Source organism: Pseudorca crassidens, chromosome 8, assembly GCF_039906515.1.
Source record: "Pseudorca crassidens isolate mPseCra1 chromosome 8, mPseCra1.hap1, whole genome shotgun sequence".
NCBI classification, from domain to species: Eukaryota; Metazoa; Chordata; class Mammalia; order Artiodactyla; family Delphinidae; genus Pseudorca; species Pseudorca crassidens.
The window spans coordinates 8,645,019-8,672,719 of record NC_090303.1 but is presented as its reverse complement, the minus strand read 5'-3'; the positions used below and the strand labels follow the sequence as shown (position 1 = coordinate 8,672,719).

At 45.0% G+C, this 27,701-nt stretch overlaps 1 protein-coding gene across 5 annotated transcripts in view; it reads right to left on the bottom strand.

The window, feature by feature from the left end:
* Positions 1-4,105: 4,105 nt before the first annotated feature.
* URGCP (upregulator of cell proliferation) overlaps positions 4,106-27,701 on the bottom strand; it is a 92,521-nt gene continuing 68,925 nt past the window's right edge. For all 5 annotated transcript variants that reach the window (XM_067745702.1, XM_067745703.1, XM_067745705.1 and 2 more), the window contains 4 exons: positions 21,718-21,788; positions 9,413-9,445; positions 9,152-9,190; positions 4,106-7,435 (listed from right to left, as the gene is read on the bottom strand). In XM_067745702.1, coding sequence (XP_067601803.1) covers positions 4,842-7,435; positions 9,152-9,190; positions 9,413-9,428 — 2,649 coding nt within the window. In that variant the 5' untranslated portion in view covers positions 9,429-9,445; positions 21,718-21,788 and the 3' untranslated portion in view covers positions 4,106-4,841. The remainder of the gene's footprint in view (positions 7,436-9,151; positions 9,191-9,412; positions 9,446-21,717; positions 21,789-27,701) is intronic.

Sequence of the window (27,701 nt, the reverse complement as noted above, 5' to 3'; positions counted from 1 at the left end):
ATGGGGTTTGTTTTGTTTTGTTTTGTTTTGTTTTGTTTTGCGGTACACGGGACTCTCACTGTTGTGGCCTCTCCCGTTGCGGAGCACAGGCTCCGGACGTGCAGGCTCAGCGGCCATGGTTCACGGGCCCAGCTGCTCCGCGGCATGTGGGATCCTCCCGGACCGGGGCACGAACCCGTGTCCCCTGCATCGGCAGGCGGACTCTCAACCACTGCGCCACCAGGGAAGCCCTGTAATCCTATGGTTTTTATATTACTCTTGCTAATTCGTTTTCTCCTAATAACCAACCCATTCACCAAGAAGAATCCCAGAGGTTCTCACAACCTCGACTCCGGGAACTAAGCCAAACAACCACTGAGACCAAAGCAGAGTCTTGAACTGTCTTCTCCCTTGCGTAGGCAGCCAGGGGGCTCTTACCCCATGTTCCCCTTGAGCTCCTGCTGCGTCCTCCTACCCCCACTCTGCTTCTGCTGAGGCGCAGGAAGAAGGGTCAAGTCCCAAGCTATAATTACCGCCTTCAGCTTTGGCGCGCTGGGGAGGTCCAGTCTCCCGATAGTGGAACCAATTAGAAGCACCCTTTGCCACACTGGTACCCTGGGCTGAACGTCACAACTCCAGGGCTTGGAGTACCTGGACAGGAGGAGTGGGCCTCACGTGTGACAGCCATGGAGACCTCACTCCCTGATTCTCAGATGCTGTGCTAGACCTGGACACAAGAAAATGGGCTTGATACCCTTCCTTCCAATGGGGAACACAGAGAAGCAGGCACGCGAAAGGGGCTTAGATAAGGACCATGACAGGAACACAGAAAGGCCCCTGGCCCCCTCAGGTGGTAGAGTGGAGGTGGGGCTGCCATCCAAGTCCGTCCTGAAGAAGTGCCAGCCTCACCAAGAACAGGTGGAAGGAGGCCCCAGGCAGACAGAGCATGAATGAAGCCGCAGGATCCAGAGCGTGTGGGTCCTGTGGGTGAGGGGTGGAAAGTCACAAAAGCCAGGACCAAGGGCACCTCGGCTCTCTCTTCTGTGGTTCTGACTTACTGGTACTAAGGCTGCACTCTGATGTAATTTTGTTGAAGTTTTAGGAACTCAGGATAGGTGTGTAGCGAAACTCATTTATTACTGGCTCAGAAAGAGGATTTTTCTTTACTGTGCTAATTCACATCTGAGGAGCTGGGGAGAGCTACCAGATCAAGTTTACATTGGTACACATTTCTCAACACCAGCCCTGCTAGATGTGTTTCAGTAAATCTAAGATAACGTCGATTAGGAGGCATTACTTGATATACCATTAAGAAAGAGAAATGGACGCAAATTAATTTTAAGATACCACTGATCGATTACAAGACGAATCCTGTTTGGCCTGTTAAAATGTCTGAGGTCGATGTAGAAGGCACACAGCTCGCTTTGCACGAGCCTCATGGGTGCACAGACTGGTGTAGGCACAGCTTCGGGTGCCTTACTTACGTGCACAGGCCGGCTCCTCCAAAACCAGCTTTTGCGCACTCACCCCAGAGCAGGTGCTAGTAGTGGGGAGTAAGGCTTAGAGAAGTTGAATGACTCGCTCAGGTGCCGTGTAATTAGCAGGAAGCAAGACCAAGTTCAGAACCAGGCCTCGAGTTCCATATGCTGACCGAGCTACTTCCCATCTCCAGGGAGAGGGACAGGGGCCCTTGTGCCCAGTCTTAGACTCCCAGGCCCATTTACTCCAAGATCACTGATGTGGTTCCTGCTTTCACCAAAGTTCCTGATCCCCCTGGGAGCAGCCCAGTCACCCTTCTGTCTCTGAGAGGCTGTCACGTCACTAAGCTGGGCTCGAAGGACACTGCTGCCCAGTAGCCCCATAGCAAGTTCTGTGACCTCTCAGACCCTAAGATGTCTTCAGGTCTGATGTAGGGGGGCCCTCTGGCTGTGGTGAACCCAGGAATGCTTAGGGTAGACTGATGTTTAGTGTTCTTGGCTCCAGGGCACCAGTCAAGACCCGAGTATTGTGGAAATTTAATTACAAGAGCGACACTGACTTCAGGGTCTGAAGGTGAACCCCTCGCGCAGGTCATGGAATTCCACATCAACCCCTAAAAACGAGTGATGCGAGCACCATAACTGACTCTGGAAAAATCAGTGCTCCAGGGCAACCTTTCCTGTTCCTGCACCTGACAGAGGCAATGGTCTGTGGACACTGCGCAGGCAGTTCCAGAATTCCTCAGTTGCTTGACTGTGAGTCCTCCACGGCAGTCCTGCCTGGGGCTGCCCGAGGGCGACCTCTTGCTCGAGGTCTGTTACATTCAGTCTTCAGACTGGTCTGTTTTCAGAACTTTAAATATACTGGGCAAGTGTTGGATGTGATTTCGTAGTTTCTTAGGTCCTAGGGATATATGGAATAACTTTCCTGATTACTAAGCAGTTATTAATCGATCTTGGATCCTGCATCCTTTTGAAAATCTGTTGAAAGCTATGAACTCTTCCTCCCCTCTCCCTTCCAAAAAAAGCACACACCTAATTTTCAGGAACTGAGTGACTGAACCTTATCTTTGGACAATGGACAGACCCAAAGTAAAGAATCCTTAGGAACCACTAAAGTAGGGAGCCACTAAAGCTGGCTTCCCTGTTTCAGATTTCAGGGATAGCTTGAATCAATTTTTAAAGGAACTGGTTGATAGTCAACAATTGTTAAGAGAGATTTCCAGTGCCTGAACTTGGGACCCAGGAATATCCTGGGTGAAATTCCTACAGTGCTAGAGAGGCAACTGGGTAGTCTTCATGGCTCTAGGGGGAAAAAGTAAAGAGAGGTATTGGTATTTCCAGGTGAACCAACATCTTAATATTTGTGTTATTTAATGATCCACGAAGAAATGAATTTGTAGTGCCTGAGGATTAGACACTCTTTTTGAGTTTCAGAAGTGAAAAGGTTTAAAGTGAATTTATTAGCAAAAGATTAGGTTTCGGGCTTCCCTGGTGGCGCAGTGGTTGAGAGTCCGCCTGCCGATGCAGGGGACATGGGTTCGTGCCCCAGTCCGGGAAGATCCCACATGCCGCGGAGCGACTGGGCCCGTGAGCCATGGCCGCTGAGCCTGCGCGTCCGGAGCCTGTGCTCCGCAACGGGAGAGGCCGCAGCAGTGAGAGCCCCGCGTACCGCAAAAAAACAAAAAAAAAAGATTAAGTTTCCTGAGTTCCAGCACTTCTTCCAGCCTCCGTTTCACACATCAGAGCCAGGTTCCCGGAACACAGGGGCAACTTTCTGAACATCAGGGGAGCAGTAGTTGGAGCATCCTGGGGCCAGAGAAGGGGCTGACAGCCTTGGAACCCAAAAAAGGGTTCCAGTCCAGGGGGCTCCCTTTCCGAGTCTGGGAGGAGGAGTTCAAGGAATAGAGAGAAGCTCCTGGTTACCACCCGGGGGACTGATTTTCCTGGAATCACAAAATACAGAGGGCAGGAGGCCGTAGGGCCCAAGCAGAGATCCCCAGAACTAGTGGCACAGCTGGGATTGGGGTCTGAGGCACAGAGAGGTGACCCTGGCCCTTGGTAAGGGCCAGCACAGACAAAGCTTCCAGCTGCAGACTCAGCAGAGGAGGAGCTCCACGTTCTGGCTCATGGTGTCACGTGGGCCACGGATGGTGCCAGGGAGGAGGCCTGGCCCTGGAGGCACGGAAGTGAGATGAAGGGCTGACACCCAGGGGCAAGGCTGGGGGTGAGCCCGGAGGCTGTGGGCGTTTGGGGGAGATGAGCGGCCGGGAAGCTGAGGCACAGAGCTGAGGGCACCGGCGTCCCCATCAGCCCCGCTCTGCCGATGCAGGTCTGTGGGCTGGGCAAGCTGTTAACTGCTCTAGGCCTCCTTGCCCCGCCTCTAAAACGGGGTAACGATGCAGGCATTTTGGAGCCCCTGTGAAGGTGCTTAGTTCGGTGTTCCGGTAACAGCCTGAAGAATGGGTCTCTGCTTAAAGAGAGGGGACGTGGTGGCATTTTTAAAGACACCTCTCTCGGGTGTCCACTATTTCAGGTGTTCTAGCAAGCAACCCCCTCAGACAGACACTGTGATCCTCTTGGAGGAAACAGAAAAATTAAGGCACAGAGAGGAAACCACCCATTACTATCATTTGTGCATCCACTAGTTTCATTCATTCAACACACATTTATTAAGTGCCTGCGGTGTGCCAGGCCCTGGGGGTACAAAGTTGGGTAGTGTACAGCCCCTGCTCTCAAGGAGCTCACAGGTCTAGGGGAGAGGCAGACACGTGCACAGGTAAGTCACGCTGCGCCTGCTGAGTGTTGCGACAGAGGTGTGAACGGAGCGCTGTGGGCGCACGAGAGCCAACAGGAACCCCCCCCCCCGAGGCAGGGTCGGTCAACACTGAGTAGCACAGTAGCCCCTGCCCACGGCGGGCCCTTTCCTCAGCGGGCAGGACCAGGTCACCGAGGCCGATGCTGAGGCTCGCTGGAGGGAAGGCCGACCTCTGCCTCCTCAGGGCAGCGCCCCAACCCTGTCCCCGGTACCAGCTGCCCGGGCTGCAGCGCTCAGGAGCCACTCTCCACTCCAGAGGCAGAGAACGGGGAGCAGCTGTACGAAAGGCCAAGCCACCAGGGGCCTCGAAGTTCAGAGACAAAGGACAAGTTACTGCTTGTGTCTACCCCTCCTGCCCCAGGCTTCTTATACTCCCGAGAGCATCTCTGAGCTGATCTGTGAGGTCACATCCTTCCCTGACACTGCGTAGGCCACTCCAGACCTGGGCCCCGTCCGTCACTTGGCTCCCCTCTCAGGAGCTGGGCACAGCCCCACGTGGACACCCCCATCAGAACAGGCTGCTCGCGGCGGGCCTCTGGCAGCTGGACTCCTTTTCTTTCGATGCTTCACAGCCGTCGTACCAGCTCGATGAGCTGCTGGATGTTCTTGTTTTGGTTGGACAGGCCATTCCGGATGTTTTCCAGCAGGCATCTCTTCAGTTCAAAAATGGCCTCACTGTACCCCAAGCTCACAGCGGCCATGGGGGGCACTCCATGCCACAGGCCGGGGATGTGCCAAACGTGCTGCTTCTCAGGGTCACAAAAGGCCAGGCCAGCCAGCGTCCGGATCCCGCCATCCTGATGCTCCATTTGCACCGTGGCTCTGCTCGCATCCCTGGGCTCGTCCAGGAGCTGCTTCCTCTCTCTCGGCTTGGAGCCGGGGGCAGACGCATCCTGCAGGCTCTGGTACACAAACTGATAGTTGGGCATATGCCCTGTTTTCTCCAGCCTCAGAAACGCATGCAGAATAGCCGGCGGAATGTCCCTCGTTTCAGCTAAACTGACCACAGTGACATTGCTCAGCCCCATAATCAACGTGGCCAGGGAAGCCTCTTGCTCAAACCTCTCCCCTGCCTCGGTCAGGACTCCGCCTATCAAGCCCCCGGAGTGGATTACCAGGATGTGGTCACAGCCCAGGTCCTGGCTGAAGCTCTCGGCCACCGTCAGGAGCTGCATGAAGGCCCCTCGAGGACCACGGCCCCTTCCCGTGGCAAACCGCAGCCCAAACATGGTGTTGAGGAGGGTGGACTTGCCTGTGCCCGGCACGCCGAGCACCGACAGGACGACCAGGCGCGACCTCCTCTCCAGGCGGACGTGCAGCTCCTTCAGGAGCCCCGTGACCCAGCGCAGGGGGGTGCTCAGGGTGTTCCCGTCGATCAGCTCCAGGGGGAGCCCCTTCAGCAGCAGTTCCAAGGCCAAGCCTGGGAAGTGCGCGAACCGCCTCTGCCCCGCCGGCAGCTTCCCGGCCTCCACGAGACAGCTTTCGGCCTCGTAGAACTGCCCCATCTCCCGCAGGAAGTGTTCCACCCCCAGGGGCTCCGGCCAGAGGGGCTCGCTGAAGTCCACGGCCCCACGGTGCTTTGCTCTCAGGGTAAGCATCGTCTCCGGAGACGCTCTCGGCCTTGGCTGGGCCGCCCGGGCCAGTCCCCACTCCATCCACCTCAGGAAGTACTGCTTCTCGCCCAGAGAGGGGCTGCTGATGCCTGAGATGAACTCCTGGAGCCCCCAGGCAGGATCGTGGCCATTCTGCTGCGTTCGAAGTTCCAGCAGCCGATGCCTCAGCTCAGCCCTGCACCTCTCAGGAGGGTCCCCAGCCCACTGGGCCTGGCAGAGCTCCCTCTCCACCTGGGCCGCCTTTCTCCAAGGGTCCCCCTGCAGCCGCAGCTCGGCCCGGCGGTAGGCGTCCGAGTCCTTGATCTTCCTGGTGATCTGCTCCATCCGGTCCTTCGCCCGCTGGCACTCGTCGCAGTCCTCATCGACCTTCAGCCCCAGCTTGCGGGCCGCATGCGCCATGTCCTCCACAGATACCCTCCTGCAGGGGGCCCGGGTCACGTGCGCCACGATGGCGCGGATCCGGCGCACGAAGCCCGCACTGTCCGTGCTGCTGACCTTCACCAGGACGTGCGAGGGGTCCATCTTCAGCACAGGGATTAACCTGTTCAGAAACCGCAGGTTTGTGTTCCGTTTCCCGCGGTAGGGGCTCAGGATGAAGTAGTATTTCGTGGCCGACCCCTTCATGGAGTACAGCAGTTTGTATTCCTTCTTACTGATGTTGTCAGTCAAGATGAACACGGCCGAGGAGATTTCTGTCAAGAGCTTAAACTGCAGCCAGTGAGAGCCGATGTCACCTCTCAGGTTCAGAAAGGCCACGGGCTCCGGGAAAATGTCCAAGTCCTCCCTGCCACTGGGAAGAAACCAGGAAATTTCCACCAGCCCGTCTGCAATCTCCCGAGGGTTGGTGCCCAAGTTCAGATCCCGATGCCAGAAACAGTCCCGCTGCCTGTGGCCAGGGCTGAGCACGGCGTTGAGAAGCTGGGACTTGGAGTTGCTGCTGACCTCCATGCGCACAAAGGCGAAGGCGGGCGCTCGGGACAGGACCACGCTGTCTTCTCTGAAGCTGCCCACCGCCCTTGGGGGCTGTGACCCCCATGTCCGCACAGTCCCCCTCATGGCCCACAGCAGAAACGTGTGGTAGTGGTTTTCTGGGTCGGGCAAAACGAGAGGGAGTGCAAACTGGCAGAGGGACATTTTTAGCACGATTTCTTGTTGCAGGAAACTATCTGAGGAAAGCAGAAGGGCACAGAGAAGGTCCAAGGGGTTCACAGGCGTATCGGGTGTTGGCAGCTCGGAGAAGGAATAGATGTCCGCAGAGATGTCGTCGGCCGTGTCCCAGTAGATGATCTCCTCTTCCACCTGGCTCTCCTTCTCCGCAGGCCTGGTGTCCGGGGGTACGTCCAGCACCATGGTGGTGTTCCTGGCTTCGGCGTTGAGGGCCTGCAGCTTCCTGAGGAAGTTCCAGGGCAAGTCTTTGGGAGCCTGTGGAGCCCAGTTCTTCATGCTATCACTACTGATCTGCAGGGAGTCCTGGAGGCTGAGTTTCTGTGCCTGGTACGTCTCTAGTCCCAGGAGGGACAGCATTTCTTGTAGTCTGCTCCTCTCCACTGTGGAGAGAAATGAAGATATCAGCGCTTACCCTGCGTGTCAGGGACCCAGGTTAGAGGTGGGGAGGGGAGAGCCCAGCCTGGCGTGTAGGAGGTGGCCTCCTTCAGGGTAACATGCAGGCACCCCTAGGCCACCTGAGACCAAGACAGAAGTACCATCACCCACCCCAGATCCAAGTGGGGTCGGAAACATGTGGCACGGGAGAGGGACGAGAGAAGGGCGTCTGGGGGCAACAGTTAGGAACTGGGAGGAAATGTCTGGTCTCTCTTGAAACCCCTGAGATTCAGCAACACCAAGCCCAAAGCTAATCGGCTAGAGTGAGCAGCTGTGCACCCTAGCTGTGGAGCACAGGCCCCGTTCTCCGGCCACGCCTCCGCTCCCTCCAGATACTCCTGTGCTTCTGGCGCAGCAGTGGACTCCCTAACCCTGTCACCAGGAATTCCCCACGGGGGACACAATCACTGATTCACTGTGGTTTTCTGGTTAATGTTCTCTGCTCTTTACAGACAAGCTGGAAAATGTGTAAAGGAAACAGGGAGTTACTACTGGGTACAGAGTAACAGAAATCACAGATAAATAACATTTTGCAAAACTGAAGCCACTGATAAAAATACTTGGTAGAGATTATCACAAGTCTGTACTTATTTGTTCAGATTTTCAACCATAACATCCAATACAGTGAGAATTCTTACAAGCACTAGATGCTCAGAACAGTAAGGCCACCTGCAAAGGTTTCATCCACCGACCCCGTTCTTGGCCATGGCATCTTACCAATTTTCATTGCATATAATTTCCTGCATATAATTAGTAAACTTTAAATGGTAAGTCTATTAACAAAATAAATCAATACAAATCCTGCTGAGCTCCAGGATTCTCTCCATTCTTTTCTCGAAAGAGGAAGCTACTATGCCTGTGCTGCTACCTTAAATGTGGATGTAAACCACAGGAGGAAGCGCAGGTGATCAGCCCTCTTCTTGTTTCCCAGGAAGTCATATGATGGGTTCGGGACCGTGCCTGGTGAACGGCAGGACTCAAAGCACTGGAAAAGAGGTGTCTCGTTCCCCTGTAGGGGTCCACTTGCTGCCTAATGTCTCTCTTCAGAAACTCCACACTCCACAGGGGCTGAGAGAGTTCTACGGGCTGTGCCACCACCCCAGAGAGTACAGGAGCTGGCAAACTTGTTGCAGAAACTAAAGAACTCTATGGAGAGGGAGACTGTAGTAGAAATCCATCATATAAGTAACTCGGGTTTCTGAGTGTTGCCTGCATGAAACCAGGGACACTGTTTTTCTTATCCAGACAGAGAACAACTGTTCTTACGTAGCATGGTAGCTAAGCGCAACAGGGAAAAGCCAGAGCAAACAAACCTATTAATATATGCCCTCACGCCCAGTCCGGGACCCTTGGCGGATCTATTATTGAAACCACTGGATCAGACGAAAGACTCCCAAACTTGGATGTGCTTTCGAATCACTTTGGGAACTTGTTAAAAATAAGATTTCTGGGCTTTACTTCCAAAGATACAAACTCTCTGTGTTAACGCTGTATGGTAACAGGTCCCCGGGGAGTTGTCTCTCTGGCAATATTATTTATGGCACATAAAGGGTTAATGGACTAGCAGTGATTTTGATGCAGTCACAGGGGTTGGAACTACCGGCCCAGGCGATGTCTTCCTTCAATAGGACAGGCAACGAGAACAGAGAGAAGAAACATACCTGTTGGAAAGTCACTGTCCTGAGCCTCATTGGGACCATCTAAAAAAAGCAAAGGAAAATGAAGTGTCAATCAAATCAGGTGGCTTGAATTGACACAAATTAATTTAAGCTAAACTCAGAACCCTCTCTCTTCCTTACTAAGGTAGCAACTTCTCCCAATTGTTCAAAATCTAAAATCCCAGTTATTGTTCACTTTGCCCTCTTTCCCCAGTCCGATCTGGTGCCAGATTCTGTAGTGTCTCCCTCCATAATGAAACTCACCATCATCTCCTTCCATTTCTCTCCATTCCAAATCTGGAAGAAAAAGACATACGCACACAGTTAGTTTCATCAGCAAGTTAGGACCCTTCTACCAAAAAGTTCAAGTGAAGATATGGTAGCTAATGTTTATTTTGAGTACTATTATTAGCTTCGATTTTTCCTACGTAAATTTCATTTGTTGACAACCCCAAATATGACACAAAGTTGTAATAGCTACACACAAAATAATGATTTGCTCTAGGGTATACTCCTTGTAAAATTTACTAAATTTTGTGAAAATATAAATAACTTCATGAAACACATATAGATTAATCTTTGATTTTAGAAACTATTTAAAATATAAGTTGATATAAGTTCTTTGGTTTAATTTCAAGATTACCTCCTACAAACTTTATTTTTATTCTAGCATAAGGAGTTCCTGTTATCACTTAAAATGATGCACATATATGGGGGGAGGGCATAGAGTGGGGAATAGCTATAACTCACAGGTAGACGTACTTGTTCAAAGTCTCTAACAGCATAATGTATTCATCAACACTAAGTACTTTTAATTACTGAATTATTTAATTTAGTGCTCTTCAGATATTTACGTTGGGAAAAAAGACCGTAAAACTCTAGATTTGCCAGCAAAAGGGGAATGATGGGAGCAAGCCTTCTCTGTACATATTTTTATTGTTTCAACTTTTGATCCAAGTAAAAGTATCACCTATTTCAAAATTAAAATTGTATTTTTTAAAGCTTATGAATCAGGAAAAAATTCTGACAGTTTCAGATTTATTCTCTCATGATTTCCACATAATCAGATAGATAAACAATTCAGTCTTCTTTGATGACATCTCTGGGAGATACACATGAAGAGCTGGAAAGAGAAAAACAAGAGAAGAGGAAGGGGGCTTTGGAGAACATGAGCATGAACATACTAGAGAAGACACAGATGATTCATACAGATTGAACCACAGTGTTGAGCAGTCAAAAGATTATTTTATTCACAGTGGACAAAAGACATCACAAGAATTTTTCCAAGGAGCCTAAAATGCCATCTGAGAAGGTACAATGGTTAAAGACGAGAACGGGACACCTAGAGAAGCCTGAGATGGGATCAAGGTGGCTCCGAGAGAGTAGTTTTGAGCTGGAAGCAAGGAATAAACTTCAGACTCAAAGAAGACAGGGCCTTGCTTTGCTAGTAACAGGAGATAGCTCTCATTTGGAACAGAGAGATAATAGGTACATAAAGTCAAGGATGCACAAAGTGGCCGAAGGTCACGCTGTCAGACTAAGGAAATCGCTGATGAGGGGTGGGAGAGCTTCTGAGTAGAGAGCACTGGAAGCCATGATAACCACTGGTCACCAGCAGACTACAGAAGAGGAGGCACAGGGCTTCAGCCAAGGACACAAGCCAGCAGCAAATACAGGAGGCCAGCAAGGGCTTGGTACTGTGGGCCAAGGTCTCCACTATATTTTCTGTTGGACAAGAACTGGTCAGGGTGGAACAGGCTTGGGTTCCAACCCAGTGGGGATGTTGGGCTCAAATGGAACACAGGGGGCAGAATGTGGACAGGACCTACCACTGAAAATGAACTCTAAGTGGGGCAATTAAAACCATCTCAGCCATCAAATTGAATGACTGTTTTTTTCAATTATTAAAGTAGCCAGTACTCACGTTGTAGAGTTTTTCACCACATTTTGGAATATTTGTTATTGGGCAGTAAATGGACATTTAAAACACTATTTGACACCTTGCGGCTGTTAGTGTTAAGAATGAGCTATGGACACCGACATGCAAAAGAATGAAGTTGAACTCCTACCTCACACCATATATAAAAATTAACTCAAAATGTATCAGTGACCTAAATATGAGCTAAAACCATAAAACGCTTAGAGGAAGACATGAGGGTAAATCTTCATAACCTTGAATTTGACAACGGATTCTTAGGTATGACACCAAAAGCACAGGCCACAAAAGAAAAAACACATAAACTGGACTTCATCAAAGTAAAAACCTGTGTGCATCAAAGAACATTATCAAGAAAGTGAAAGACAACCTACAGAGTGGAGAAAATATGTGCAAATCATATCTGATTGGGTCTAGTATCTAGAATACATAAACAACTCTTACAACTTCATAACAAAAAAGACAAAAAAAACTCAATTAAAAAATGGGCAGGGCTCCCCTGGTGGCGCAGTGGTTGAGAGTCCGCCTGCTGATGCAGGGGACAGGGGTTCGTGCCCCGGTCCGGGAAGATCCCACATGCCGCGGAGCGGCTGGGCCCGTGAGCCATGGCCGCTGAGCCTGCGCGTCCAGAGCCTGTGCTCCGCAACGGGAGAGGCCACAACAGTGAGAGGCCCGCGTACCGCTAAAAAAAACCCAAAAAACAAAACAAAAAAAAATGGGCAAAGAACTTGAATAGATATTTCTCCCAAAAGATATACAGATGGCCAACAAGCACATAAAATGATGCCCAAATTCATTACTCACTAGGGAAATCAAATCAAAACCACAGTGAGATACCACTGCACACCTACTAGGATGGTGATTTTTAAAAAGGGATAGAGGGGCTTCCCTGGTGGCACAGTGGTTGAGAATCTGCCTGCCAATGCAGGGAACATGGGTTCGAGCCCTGGTCTGGGAGGTTCCCACATGCCACGGAGCAACTGGGCCCGTGAGCCACAACTACTGAGCCTGCACATCTGGAGCCTGTGCTCCGCAACAAGAGAGGCTGAAATAGTGAGAGGCCCGCGCACTGCGATGAAGAGTGGCCCCCCACTCGCCGCAACTAGAGAAAGCCCTCGCACAGAAACGAAGACACAACACAGCCAAAAATAAATAAATAAATAAATTTATAAAAAAATAAAAATAAAAAAAATCTTAAAAAAAGGATGGAAAATAACAAGTATTGACAGGATGGGGAAAAACTGGAACCCTTGTACCTTTCTGGTGGGACTGTAAGTTGTGCAGCTGCTGGGGAAACAGTTTGGCTGTTCCTCAAAAAGTTAAACACAGACTTACCATTTGACTGAGTAATTCCATCAGAGGTGTATACCCAGAAGAAGTGAAAACAGGGACTCAAACAAGTACAGGTACATGCATGTCCATAGCATCACTGTTCACAATAGCCAAAATGTGGAAACAACCCACATGTCTGTCAACAGATGAATGGATAAACAAAATGTGGTCTATCCATGCAATAGAATATTATTCAACCTTAAAAAGGAACAACATGGACGAACCCTAAAACACTATGCTGGGTGAAAGAAACTAAACAAAAAAGGGCCCATATTGTACGACTCCATTTATAGGAAAATACAGAATAGATAAACAAAGGCTTAACATAGGTTGGTGGTTCCTAGAGGGACTGGGAGGAAGGAGGGATGGGAGAAACTGCTTAATGGATACACAGTTTTACTTTCAAGTGATGGAAATGTTTTGGAAATGAATAGGTAAGTGGTGATTTCACAACTTTGTGAATGTACTAAATGTCATAGGATTATTCGCTGTAAAATGCTTTTTTCCCCAATATTTTTCCTTTTTAAAAATTGTGTTAAAATACACATAATATAAAATTTACTATCTTAAACATTTTTAAGTGTATAGATCAGTGGCATTAAGTATATTCACACTGTTGCACAGCCATCACCACCATCCATCCCCATAACTCTATTCATCTTGTACATACGGAATTCTATACCTATTAAACAATAACTCCTCAATCTCCCCTCTCCCCAGCCCCTGGCAACCACCATTATATTATACTTTCTGACTTTATGATTTTGTCTACTTAACTCACATAAGTGGACGCATACATTATTTATCTTTTTGTGACTGGCTTATTTCACTTAGCATAACGTTCTCAAGGTTCATCCATGCTGTAGCATACCGTAGAATTTCCTTCCTTTTAAAGTCCGAATAATATTCCGTTGTATGTATATACCACATTTTGGTAATCCATTCATTCACTGATGGACACTTAGGTTGCTTCCATGTTTTAGTTATTGTGATTAATGATGCTATGAACCTGGGTATACAAATATCTCTTTGAGACATTGCTTTTGATTTTTTTGGGTATATACCCAGATGTGGAACTGCTGGATCATATGGTAGCTCTATTTTTAATTTTTTGAGGAGCCTCCATACTGTTTTCCACAGTGGTTTCACCATTTTACATTTCCACCAACAGTGCACAAGGGTTCCAATTTCTCCACATCTTTGCCAACCCATGTTCTTTTCTGTTATTTTTATAGTAGCCATCCTAATGGGTGTGAGGTGGTATCTCACTGTAGTTTTGATTTGCATTTCCCTAATATAATTAGTGATGTAGAACATCTTTTAGAGTGCTTATTGTCTATTTGTGTATCTTCTTTGGAGAAATGTCTATTCAAGGACTTTGCCCATGTTTGAATCAGGTTTTTTTTTATTGTTAAGTTTTAGGAGTTCTCCATATATTCTGATATTAATCCCTTATCAGATATATGATTGCAAGTATTTTCTCCCACTCTGTGGGCTGCTTATACTCTGTGGATAGTGTCTTTTTGATGCACAAATTTTTTAAATTTCCATGAAGTCCAATTTGTATATTTTTTCTTTTGTTGCAGGAGCCTTTGGTGTTAATGTCCAAGAAATTGTAGCCATATCCAAATTCATGAAGCTTTTGTCCAATGTTTTCTTCTAAGACCGAGTTTTCAGTCTTACATTTAGGATTACGTTCATCCATTATGAGTTAATTTTTGTATACAGTTTTAGGTAAGAGTCCAACTTCATCTTTTGCAAGAGAATACCCAATTTTTCCAGGACTATTTGTTGAAAAGACTGTCCTTTATCCATTGAATGGCCTTGGCACCCTTGTCAAACATCATTTGACTGTATATGCAAAGGTTTATTTGTGAGCTTCCTATTCTGTTCCATTGGTCTGTATATCTGTCTTTATGCCAATATCACATTGTTTTGATTACTGTAGCTCTGTAGTAGGTTTTGAAATCAGAAATTGTGAGCCTCTAGTTTGTTCTTCTTCAAGATTGTTTTGGCTATTCACTGTCCCTTGAGATTCCATATGATTAGAATGAATTTTATATTTTTGCAAAAACTGTCATTGGGTATTTGATAGGAATTGCACTGAATCTGTACATTGCTTTGGGTAATATTGACATTTTAACAATGTTAAGTCTTCTGCGGGGAAAGGCAAGATAGGGGTAGGGGATTAAGAGGTACAAACTACTATGTATAAAATAAATAAGCTACAAGGATATATTGTACAGCACAGGGAATATAGCCAATATTTTATAATACCTATAAATGGAGTATATAACTTTTAAAAATTGTGAATCACTGTTGTACACCTGAAATTTATATAATATTGTAAATCAACTATACCTCAATAAAACAAACAATATTTAGTCTTCCAGTCCATGAACTTGGTAACTCTTTCCACATATTTACATATTCTTTAATTTGTTTGAAAAACGTTTTATAATTTTATTGTACAACTCTTTCACCTCCTTGTTTAAGCTAATTCCTAAGTATTTTATTCTTTTTGACACTATTGTAAATGAAATTGTTTTTGTAATTTCCTTTTCAGGTTCTTCATTTTAGTATAAAAATGCAATTGATTTTTGTGTGTTGGATTTGTATCCTGCTACTCTGCTGAATTCATTATTAGTTCTAATAACTTCATGTGTGGATCTTCAGGATTTTCTATGTATAAGGTCATATCATCTGCAAAGATAATTTTACTTCTTCCTTTCCAATTTGGATGCCTTCTTCTTGCCTAACTGCTCTGGCTAGAACTTCCAGTACTAGATATAATAGAAGTGGTAAAAGCGGGCATCATTCCCTTATTCCTGATCTTAAAGGAAAAGCTTTCTGTTTTCACCATTAATGTTTATTGTGGGTTGTTCATATAAGTCTTTTATTATGTGAAAGTAGTTTCCGTCTCTTCCTACTTGGTTGAGTGGTTTTTTTGTGTGTGTGATGAAAGGACATTAACTTTTGTCAAATGATTTTTCTGCATCAGTTGAGATGATCACGTGGGTTTTTTTCTCCTTCATTTTGTTGATGTGGTATAGTACACAGGTCTATTTTCATATTGTTAAATCATCCTTGCATTTCAGGAATAAATCCCACTTGGTCATGGTGTATCATTCTTTTAATATATTGCTGAATTCTGTTTGAATATTAGTGTTTTGTTGAGGATTTTTGCATCAATGTTCATAATGGATGTTGGTCTGTAGTTTTCTTTTCTTGTAGTGTCTTTATTTCGACTTCGGTGTCAGGATTACGTTGGCCTTAGGAATGAGTTAAAAAATGTTCCCTCCTTTTCAATTTTTTGGAAAAGTTTGAAAAGGGTTGGTATTAGTTCTTCTTTAAATGTTTGGTAGAATTCACCAGTGAAGCCATCAGGAGCAGGGCTCTTCTTTGTTGCAAGGTGGTTTTTTTGTTTTAATTATTGTTACTGATTCAATCTGCTTACTCGTTATAGGTCTATTCAGATTTTTTATTTTTGTGTGATTTAGTCTTGTTAGGTTAGGTCTATTCAGATTTTCTGTTTCTTTGTAAACTTTGTGTTTCTAGGAACTGTCTTTCACCTAGGGTTATCCAATTTGGGGGCATACAATTGTTCATAGTACTCTATTTTTTATTTCTAAATGTCCCCACTTTCATTTCTGATTTTAGTAATTTGAGTCTCTTCCCTATTTTGTTCTTAGTCCACCTAACTAAAGGTTTGTCAATTTTGTTGACCTTTTCAAAGAACCAACTTTTGGGTCACTGATTTTCTCTATTCTCTATTTCATTGACCTCCACTCTAACCTTTATTATTTCCTTCCTTGTGCTAGCTTTGCATTTAGTTTGTTCTTCTTGTCCCAGTACAACTTAAGGTTGTAAAGTTAGGCTGTTTATATGAGATGTTTCTTGTTTTTAATGTAAGCATTTATAATTATAAATTTCCCCCTCAGTACCACTTTTGATGCAGCCCATAAGTGTTAACATGGTGTGTTTACATTTTCATCTATCTCTTCTTAACTATTTTCTGATTTCCTTGTGATTTCATCTTTGATCCACTGGTTGTTTAAAAGGACGTTGTTTAGCCTCTGCAATTTTGTGAATTTTCCAGTTTATGTTATTGATTTCTAATTTCATCCCACTGTGGTCAGAGAAGATACATTGTGTGATATCTGTCTTTTAAAAAACCACTGAGATTTACTCTGTGGTCCTACATATGGTCTATCCAGGAAAACGTCCCATGTGCACTTAAGAAGAATATGTATGCTGTTGTTGTTGGGTGGAGTGTTCTGTATAAGTCTATTAGATCTAGTTGGTTTATCGTGTTGTTGAAGCCCTCTATTTCCTCGCCTATCTTCTGTCTGGTTGTTCTATCCATTATTCTGAGTGGGGTATTGGAATCTACAACTATTATGGTAGAACTGTCTATTTTCCCCTTCAATTCTGTCAGTTTTGGTCTCATATATTTTGATGGTCTGACATTAGGTGCATAAATGCTTATAATTATTATACCTTCTTGCTGTTTTGAAATATTTGTTAACATGTAATGTCCTTCTCTGTCTCTTGTAACTGTTTTTGATTTAAAGCCTATTTTGTCTGAAATTAGTATAGCCACTGCCATTCTGTTTTGGTAATTATTTGCATGTAATATCCTTCTCCATCCTTTTACTTTTACAAGTTTATGTCTTTGGATCTCAAAAGTGAGTCTCTTAAACACTGCATATAGTTGGACCATGTGTTTTTATCAATTCTGTCCATCTCTGTCTTTTGATGGGAGAGTTTAATCCACTTACATTTAAAGTAATTACTGATAAGGAGGCACTTATTTCTGTGTTTGTGCTATAGAAACAAATTTTCTATAGACCTATAGCTTTTTGTCCCTCATTCCCTGCATTCCTCTCTTCTTTTGTGTTTAGTTGACTTTTAAGTAGTGAAATGTTTGAATTCCTTCTTGATTCCCTTTTGTGTATATTCTATAACAATTTATTTTGTGGGTGCCATGGGGATTACATTTAATGTCGTAATGTTGTAACATTCTAATTTGAATTTATAGCAGTTTAACCTCAACAACATACAAACACTCTGCTCCTTTACACTCTGTCCCCACTGCTTTTGATATCACAAAATTATATCTTTATATAATGCGTGCCCCCAAACATAAACTAATAACTCTTTAAATGCATTAGTCTCCTAAATTACATACAGAACAAGATTTGGAGTTATAAACCAACAGTAATGCTAGCTATTACATTGATTTTTTAATTTAAATATATTGGTCTCTTAAATCATTTAGAAAACAAAACATGCAGCTACAAACCATTGTTACAATAATACTAGCTATTATAATTGCCCATGTATTTGTCTTTACTGATATCTTTATTTCTCCGTACAGCTTAGGGTTACGGTCTAATGTTCATCTTTGCAGCACACCCTTGAGCACTTCTTCCAGGGCCAGTCTAATGGTCACAAACTCCCTCAGCTTTTGTTCAACTGGGAATGTCTTGATTTCTCCCTCATTTTTCTTTTTTAATTAATTAATTTATTTTTGGCATTGGCAGGCAGAATCTTAACTACTGCGCTACCAGGGAAGTCCCTCTCCCTCATGTTTGAAGGACAGTTTTGCTGGATACATGAATCTTGGTTGACAGTTTTTTTTAAACGCACTTTGAATACATCTGCCTACTATCTTCTGGCCTCCAAAGTTTCTAATGAGAAATCTGCAGATAATCTCTTTGAGGATCACTTGTGTGTAATGATTTGCTTCTCACTTGCTGCTTTCAAGATATCTTCTTTTTCTATTTCTTTTAAAAATGTAATGATAATGTGTCTTGGTGTAGGTCTCTTTGAATTCATCTTACTTGGAGTTCATTGAGCTTCTTGAATGGTTACATGTATGTCTTTCTTTACATTCAGGAAGTTTTCAGCCATTATTTCTTCAAATATTCTCTGTGCCTCTTTCTTTTCTCCTTCTGGGACTCCCACTTGAGTATCTTGGTCCTTTTGATGATGTCCAGTATGCTCTATGTGCTTTTCTTCAATCTTTTCTCTTTCTGCTCCTCAGCCTTGATCATTTCCATTGTCCTATCTTCAAGTTCACTGATTCATTCTTCTGCCTGCCAAGTCTGCCTTTGAATCCTGCTAGTGAATTTTTCATTTCAGTTATTGTACTCTTCAGCTCCAGAATTTTGTTTTGGTTTATTTTTAGGTTTTCTATCTCTTTATTGATATTCCCATTTTGTTCACTCACCGTTCTCCTGACTTTCTCCATATCTTCCTTTAGTTCTTTCAGCATCTTTAGGATTGTTGTTTTAAAGCCTTTTTCTAATATATCTGCCATAGTCTTTTCAGGGACAGATTTTGTTGACAGATTTTTTTCCTTTGAATGGGCCATACTTTCCTGTTCATTTGTATGCTTTATGATGTTTTTGTTGAACACCTCTGAATGTAATAATGTGGTAACTCTGGAAATCAGATTCTTCCGCCTTACCCAGGGTTTGCTATTGTTATTTTGTGTCTGTTTTTTTTGTTTTGATTGTTGTTGGCTGTCTCTGTGCTGAGGATCAGCCTAAGGTGTAAACTTAAGGTCTTCTCTGGTCTTTTCTGAGCATTTTCCTGGAAATGCACAATCACTTTCTAATTTTCCCCATATATGCAGTTGTTTCTTGGGGGGGGGGGTTGTTGTTTTTTTAGTTATTTATTTTTATTTTTGGCTGTGTTGTGTCTTCATTGCTGTGCGTGGGCTTTCTCTAGTTGTGGCGAGCAGGGGCTACTCTTCATTGTGGTGAACAGGCTTCTCATTGCAGTGGCTTCTCTTGTGGTGGAGCGAAGGCTCTAGGGCTTCAGTAGCTGTGGCACGCAGGCTCAGTAGTTGTGGCTCGCGGGCTCTAGAGTGCAGGCTCAGTAGTTGTGGTGCATGGGCTTAGTTGCTCTGCGGCATGTGGGATCTTTCCAGACCAGGGATCGAACCCGTGTCCCCTGCATTGGCAGGAGGATTCTTAACCCCTGCACCACTAGGGAAGCCCCTATGCAGTTGGTTTTTGAATGTTCTAGTCTTTAATGTGTGCCTTACAAAAGAGGAATAAGCAAAAAATGATGCAGAGAAGGTGTTGGCCTGTTAATTCCCCAGTAAGTCACTTCAGCTGGAGGGGGAGGGGCTTGCAACAATGTCTGGAGGTGTGACAACTGCTGCCCCCCTCTTTGTCTTCACTTCTGTGATCAGAAGCAGCCATCAGCAATTAGAGCACAGATACTTGATATTTGGAGGGCAGGGGTTTTTTGCCCACCCTCATTCCCACAAGCTGTGTCAGGTTGCTCTAAGATCATGTGCACAGCTGCCTGCCACTTGGCTGGGAGTGGGAGATGGGTAGCTGCTACTGTGTTAAGAGCTGAAACTGACCAAAATTAACTGCAGTTTACCCTCTAATTCTTCCCTTGGAAGTTGTAAGCCTTTGACAGACTCTAGAGTTCCAGAATAATTACATCAGACAGATTCTGCCAGCACAACTGTTGTCCAGGTGGGGAGAGGGATTCCTGGTGCTTCCTGCTGTGCCATCTTCCAGAATTCTCTTTAATGACTGAAAATAAATTTTTTTTTTTAAAGAATGAGTTATGAAGTAATTAGAGTCCTCAGACTTGAGATAAGGCAAATACATTCTATAGGATGATTATATAAAGCACAAATCAGGCAGAACTAACCCTGCATCTATGCTTTTGGAAGTCTGGAGAGTGGTTAGCCCTGGCAGAGGCAGGGTAGGAAGTGATTAGAAGGTGGACCTCTTAGGTGATGGTTTTGTTTGGCTTCTTCTCCTGGATGCTGGTTAACTTAGGTCAGTTCATGTTTGTGAAACTTTATCAAGCTATGCACTTACAATATGGGCACTTTTCCATATGTATATTATACTTCAATACAACTTTTTTTTTAATCTTATAGGTTGAAGAGCTTACTTTAAGTCTTAAAAATAAAATACGTACTGAAGAGGAATTCACATACCTCAGAAAGAAATTTTTTAAAAACAATTACACAAGACTTATTCACTGGAGAGACACACAAAGACAGAATTTGGGGGAAGGGCCAGAAGGTCTCTGAGCCTCAGTTTCCTCAAATGAAACAAAGGACCAATAATAACTATCTTATGAGGCTGTTGTAATAGGGCAGCCTAGCTCACAGTAGGCCAGTAAGGTCGTTTCTTTTCCTCAGCCCACTCTCAAATTTTCTTGCCTGGTGTTCTATAGCAATGCCCTCTAATAGAACGTCTTGTGATGGAGCAAATGTTCTACTTCTGCACTGTTAAACATGCAGCCACTCGCTGTATGGCTATTGAGTACTTGAAATATGGCTAGTGTGAATGAGGAAGTGAATTTTTAATTTTGTTTAATTTTAAAGTGTGTGCCTAGTGGCTAGTGTATTGAGTAGCACAACTCAAGATCTTGAGACACTGAAGGGCTTTGGGCAATTACTGCTTGATCCCAACTTTGCTACGAGCCTTGACCAACCGGCCATGAACTCCCATAGTGCCAACCTTCTAGAATTTAAGTTCCATGAAGACCAGGACTTTTGGCCATTGTATTTACTATTGTTTCCTATATTCACAACCCCTACAACAAGGCCAGTACATGGTAAATAGTCAATAAATATTTGTTTGAATGAATAAAATAAAACTGGATTAACCCAAACGTATTTGCATATTTTTGTGGGGTTATTTTTGCATAATGCTATTAATATCCAATAGAACACATTCATTGTGAGAAGCACCAAACTAATGAAAGATAGATCCAAAATGAGTTATTAAGAGAAATTAAGATGTCTAGAGTGTGGCCACCACACCTTAAAGATGAAGTCATGAGGGGCAGCTACAGCCCCACCCCCCCAAATCCCCAAAGAAAGAAAAACCAGCTTGTAAGGACCATGATCAGGAAGACTACAAGTCCCAGTCTCCTAGGGACAGTCCCAATTCATACCTCTTGTCCCAACAAAACACACTGCTCACTCTCAGGTGTGTCCAGTTTAGAAACTAGACAGTTGCCCTCAACACAGGTCAGAATGGCAGGAACAGCAACGTGCTGAAATTGGAGTGATGTGCTTCCGGTAAAACTGTGTGGTAAATACCTTTTTAAAAGTGAATCCTATTTTGAATATATGAGGGAAGCTTAAAAGACCCTTAAATGGGTCTTCTTGTAAAAGGGAAAATAAAAACCTTATGCTTATTTATTTTGGAGGTCCATGATCCACAGCCCAGGGTGGTGCTGGGATCCAGAATCCCAATGGGCCAGAAGAAACAGATCTGCTTCCGAGTGGACAGAAGCCCAACTTTACCTGCAATGGCCACAGCTGTTCGTCTCTCAGATGCTTTTATTTCTGGGGCCACTTCTCCCAAATCTGAGTGTCTGAAACAATTTCAGAAGAAAATTATAATTAAATTAATGAAATACCACTTTCACCTATCAAATTGGCTGCACATCAAAATCTCTTGAGGAGCCTTTAGAAACTACAAATCCTGGTTACACTCCAGATCCTCGAAACCAGAATCTCAAAGCCAGGACTGGGCATCTCTGCTTTTAAAAGTGCCCACGCTGGTCTAGAAAAACCAGCACTCTCAAAAACTGTGAGACAGAGCAAACAACCATTCAGAAAAACATAAAACTATACATAACCTTTGACCAGTAATTCCACTTCTACCCTAAGGAAATAATTAAAATTTAGTTACAAATATGTTGATGACAACTTTATATATAATAGTGAAAAACTGGACGCTTTTTTTTTTTTCTTTTTTTTTGGTCGTGTTGGGTCTTCATTGCTGTGCACGGGCTTTCTCCAGTTGCAGCGAGTGGGGGCTACTCTTCGTTGCAGTGCACAGGCTTCTCGTTGCGGTGGCTTCTCTTGTTGCAGAGCGTGGACTCTAGGCGCGCGGGCTTCAATAGTTGTGGCACGTGGGCTCAGTAGTTGTGGCTTGCAGGCTCTAGAGCTCAGGTTCAGAAGTCGTGGCGCACGGGCTTAGCTGCTCAGTGGCATGTGAGATCTTCCCAGACCAGGGCTCGAACCCGTGTCCCCTGCATTGGCAGGCAGGTTCTTAACCACTGCGCCACCAGGGAAGTCCCCTAGATGCCTTTTAAATCAAAGTACAATAATAGGAATTATGGTACGGTCTTATTCCGCAATCATTAAAAAATATTCTATGGATCTCATTTTGTGGACAAAAAGTTGTATGATACGTTATGGAACGATGTTAATGATATGTTCATTAGTGGGGGGAAAGTCAGGTTATAGAAGAGTATGTACAGTGTGATTACTATTTAATAAAACTATGTCTATTCATCTATAGGTGTATACAGGGAGATCTAGAAGGATGTTCATCAAAAGTTAATAGTGTGGGCAGGGGAAAAAAAAAAAAGGTATTGTAATTTCTGGGCTTCCCTGGTGGCGCAGTGGTTGAGAGTCCGCCTGCCGATGCAGGGGACACGGGTTCGTGCCCCGGTCCGGGAAGATCCCACATGCCGCGGAGTGGCTGGGCCCGTGAGCCATGGCCGCTGAGCCTGCGCGTCCGGAGCCTGTGCTCCGCAACGGGAGAGGCCACAACAGTGAGAGGCCCGCGTACCGCAAAAAAAAAAAAAAAAATTAATTCAGGATCATCCCTCCCTGCCCACACTATTTTTTTTTTTTTTTTTTTTTTTTGCGGTACGCGGGCCTCTCACTGTTGTGGCCTCTCCCGTCTGGACGCGCAGGCTCAGCGGCCATGGCTCACGGGCCCAGCCGCTCCGCGGCACGTGGGATCTTCCTGGACCGGGGCACGAACCCGTGTCCCCTGCATCGGCAGGCGGACTCTCAACCACTGCGCCACCAGGGAAGCCCCCTGAATTAATTTAAGTAGGCTTGATAAGTATAGTCTATTTAAGAATAAACTATTTTAGATATATCATAGGAATGAGTAAATGTGTTGATTTCATCAGAAGTCAGGGTTCCATTGTTGAAGAAAGGGTGTAAAAGTAAGGAATGGAGGAAGTTAGAAAAAGAATTCACAGAGGTACACTGGAACTGGAGGTACTGGTGGGTACTCATGATTTCTATATGCATGCTCGTTGTACACATGTGTATCCATTTGTGTAAACGTGCATACATTTCCTAGCTCTGTCCACTGAAAGGGCCACAAAGCAAAGACACTATAGTACCAGTGAGCATACCAAGCACCCTTTCATATCATTCCACACTAACAGACACCAGGTCTCCTTGGAGAAATTACAGATTCCGGGGCTGGAGCAGCAAAAGAACAAGATGAGCCTGAGCATCTTATTTCAGAAAATTAGGACGTGCTCAAAAAAAGAAAATGCCGGGGCATGTCACAGGACACAGGAGCCAGCTTGAAGGGGCTCCCACTACCAAGTGTCAGTCAATTTGGGCATGAATATAATTAAATACAGTAATTAATTTAACACCATTGAAAAACAGGTATTAATGAGCCCGTACAGATAACAAACAGATAAACAAACGGGGGGGGGGGATGAGGGCTCTTGTTCATCAGAGAATGCTAATGTGAAGGGTGCTGCAGCTGGCGCAGCATCACTTTCAGAATCATCCTAATCAAGAATGGTGCAAGCTAGCAACACCAATGAATGCCAATTCTTGCAGGAAAATGTTGACAAGGAGCAAGATACTTGCCCAGGCTCAAAATGTTTCCTCACAGATTGCTTATTAGGTGCTAGGAGAAAAATAAAACCTAGCAGTTATACTTGGCTGGGTAATCAAAGCCAGTGACCATGGGGACAGATGGCTATGTGTGCCCCCAGCTGTGGTACCCTGAGGAAGGACACATCATCACCTATACAGCATTTTGGCTGAGGATGTAGAACCCTGATCTCATCATAAGGACAAACCCAAAATGAAATGTTATGCTAGAGGGGGAGAACAATATTATTATCTCAAAGTATGAATGTCACAAAAGAAAAAAAAAAAAGATCGAGGAAATATTCCAGATTAAGGGTGCTAAAGAGACAAGAAAAAATGCAATACCTAACCCTAGACTAGATCCTGAACTAGAAGGAGACATTTTGGGGTCTACTGACTAAATTGAAATATAGGTGCTGTCAATGTCACATTTACTGATGTTGATAACTGTACTGTGGTTATGTGAGAGAATATCTCTATTCTTAGGAAATAAGACACTGAAGGATTTAGGGATAAAGGGTGATGATGTATGCAAGTTACTCTCTAATGGTTAAGAAAATAATTATATACATGTGTATTTATGTGTGTGTGTGTATACACATGCACACGCATGGAGAGAGACAGCAAGAGAGAAAGAATGATAAATGAGAATGGTAAATGAGCTAAAATGTTAAGAATAGGAGATTCTGTATAAGGGGCCTTTTTAATTTTGTAATTTCTCTCTAAGTAGAAATTATGTCCAAATAAAATGTTTTAAAATTAATAGTGGTTAGTTATTTCTGGGTAGTATGATATCCATTTATTTTGTCCTATTTGAATTTTTTAAATAGAAGAGGCATGTATTGATTTAATAAAACGAAATGAGCCATTAAAGTAATGCTGTTAGTCTGGGTCAGGGCCAGAATCAGATATGTGTGTGCCCCAAGAAAACTTGGTAATCTGCCACCCCTTCAAACCAATGTTCTTCCAAGAGTGTACAGGTTTAAACTTTAGTTTGTGGCAGGCCCCCTCAGAGACAAGCAATCCAGTTCCAGTTAATTCATCAGCAGAAGAACTGTTTTGTGTTAATCAAATCCACCCTCCTAGAGGAAAGAAGGATTTCAGGACGCTTGGTTGTTATTCCAGCATGTTCCCCGAAGGTCTCATCCTCAGCCCTCTCTGAAGGGAGTTCCAGTAACCTCAGTGGTCACTGTGTTCACGGCTGTTTTAGCCACTTTATCAGTGCAGAGGACTAGGCAGCTCTCTGACTTAATCTGACCCTGATGCTGATAAAAATGGGACTTTTCATTGTCTTCTCTTCATTTTTCTGCAAAGAACATATATTGCTTTTGTAATAAGAAAAGAAGGTAACCTTAAAAAAAGAAAACATGACTGGTTAAAAATAGTTTCCCAGTGGGGAAGAAGCAGGCCCGGCCTGGTGGTGGCATGGAGCCCTGTGCTGAGACCCAGGTAAGAAAAGGGCAGAGGACAGGTAGTTATACCCAGGGCGTTGCCCGGCCTCTTCCCACTGCACACAGGCTCTCAGGACACACTCGCCAGAATTTCCCAGGAGAGGAGCTTAACTCCAACCCTATATTTTCCATGCAAGAAAGTAGAAAACAAGAGTGAAATTATCACAGGGACAACCCTGAGTTTGTGCTAATTTCTGAAAATATACATATAAATCTGTTCTTGATTCTTGCCAACAAAGTTCACACCGATTTGAGTCTCTGTGTTGTAAACTGGAAGCAGAGCCAAGTCTTGCAAGAGAGAACAGCAATAGAACGTCACCTTTGTGCAATGCTTTTTAATTTACAACTCTGCTTTCAATACCTGTATGGCCTGAATTGTGTCCCCTCAAATTCCTATGTTGAAACCCTTTTGCATATATGGCCTTTAAGGGAGTAATTAAGGTTGAATGAGGTCACAAAGGTAAGGCCCTGATCTGATGCGACGGGTGTCCTATGAGAGGAGGAGACCCCCAAGAGCTTGCTCTCTCTCTGCAGGTGCACAGGAAAAGGCCAGGTGAGGACACAGTGAGACAGTGGCCATCTACAAGCCAGGGAGAGACACCTCAGGAGAAACTGAATCTGCCTGCACTGTGATCTGGGACTCCCAACCTCCAGAACTGCAAGAAACAAATGTTAAGTTACCCAGTCTGTGGTCCTTTGTTATGGCAGCCTAAGCAGCCCAGCATCACCAAGCTAGGAAGCACAGGGCCAGAACCCGAACGTGAATCTTCTGGTTCCCTTTCGGCTCATTATTTGTAAGGCTCAGATAGGTTTTAGGTAACATAATTACAGCTGGTAATTACAAAAACCATAAAAAACAGCCCATCTGCCAACTCCAAGTCTTGCCAAGCCTGCTCTTGCCTCCACAGGCAGACAAGACCAGGGGAGTGAGAACAAGCCGTGCTTCCAATGGGCCCAGACGTGAGCAGAGCGGCCTTTTACAAAGCAGTTTTTGAAAACTGCGAATGTCTTTTTCTGATTCCAAAAATAAGACAAATATACAGAAAAGTACCAAGAAAATGCCTTTGCTCTTTTGAACAATTACTCAATATGTTAACCAATCCTCCCCCGCCCCCGCCTCCTACTTCTGACCTATTCATGTTGCTGTAGCTCATTGCATTAATCGATATATAGGACTACATTCTCTGCATCCCGTTTTACTTCCTCATTAAGGGCTATTTAGATTTTGGTCTTCTCCTGAGGCCCATGTTGGTCCTTGCAAGACCCCAGGGCATAGAGCCAAAAGTGGAACCCAGCGCAGGCCCCGCCTGGGGGCCACCAGCACAGAGGTCCGGCCCGGGCATGGGCTCCTGGTCTCCATGCTGCCCAGGCCTGTAGCCTCGGTGCCGTGGCATCACGGCTCAGCTTCCCTTCTGGGGGCACCTCCCCACACAGACTTCTCTCCAGGGCAAGAAGCGATCGGAATGCCACCCTGAGGGCCAAGTGTGTCTAACAGTTCTTTCTCACAAAGTTAGGAAGCAGACAGCCTGGTGTGCGCACAGGGCTCCCTTCAGGTCTGGCAGGCAGAGTCAGCAACCTGACAGCCCGAGGCCATCCGCCTCACTGGCTGTCAGTCCTGGGAGACAGGGCAAGGCACACTTTCGGTGTCCTTCATTCTCTTTTTCCATTGCACAACAGAATTACCTGAGGAGCTTTCCTATTCATACCTGGAGACTCTGATTCAGGAGACCCATCTCTGAAAGGGAGATGCCTGCCACCACCTCAGAGTTGGGCACTCCTTGGACAGTGCCCCTCAAGGCCAAGAATAAACTGTCCAAACCTTGCGAGCAGGGCTAATTCCTAGCAACAAACCTGGCTCCTTCGTTGGGTGGCACCAATAAAACAAGCCGGCACAGAAAATCTAACAAAAGGAGACTAAATACGGGGCAATTGCTTACCATAATGTAGTTGACAGTATATTATTAATAATCTTGGATAACAGTTTGACCCAATTTTTGCTGTTTGATGCTAATAGCTTTCAAGATCTTCCCCTTCCTGACCTGCCCCACATCTGGGCCAGCAGACAAGAGAGCCTGAGGGCTCCTTTCTTTGGTGTTAGCTAGGGACCCTCACCCCATTACAACACCCCAAACAAAACAAAAAACAAAACAAAACCTGAGGCCAGTTGCTCTACTCAGAAAGCCTCACTAA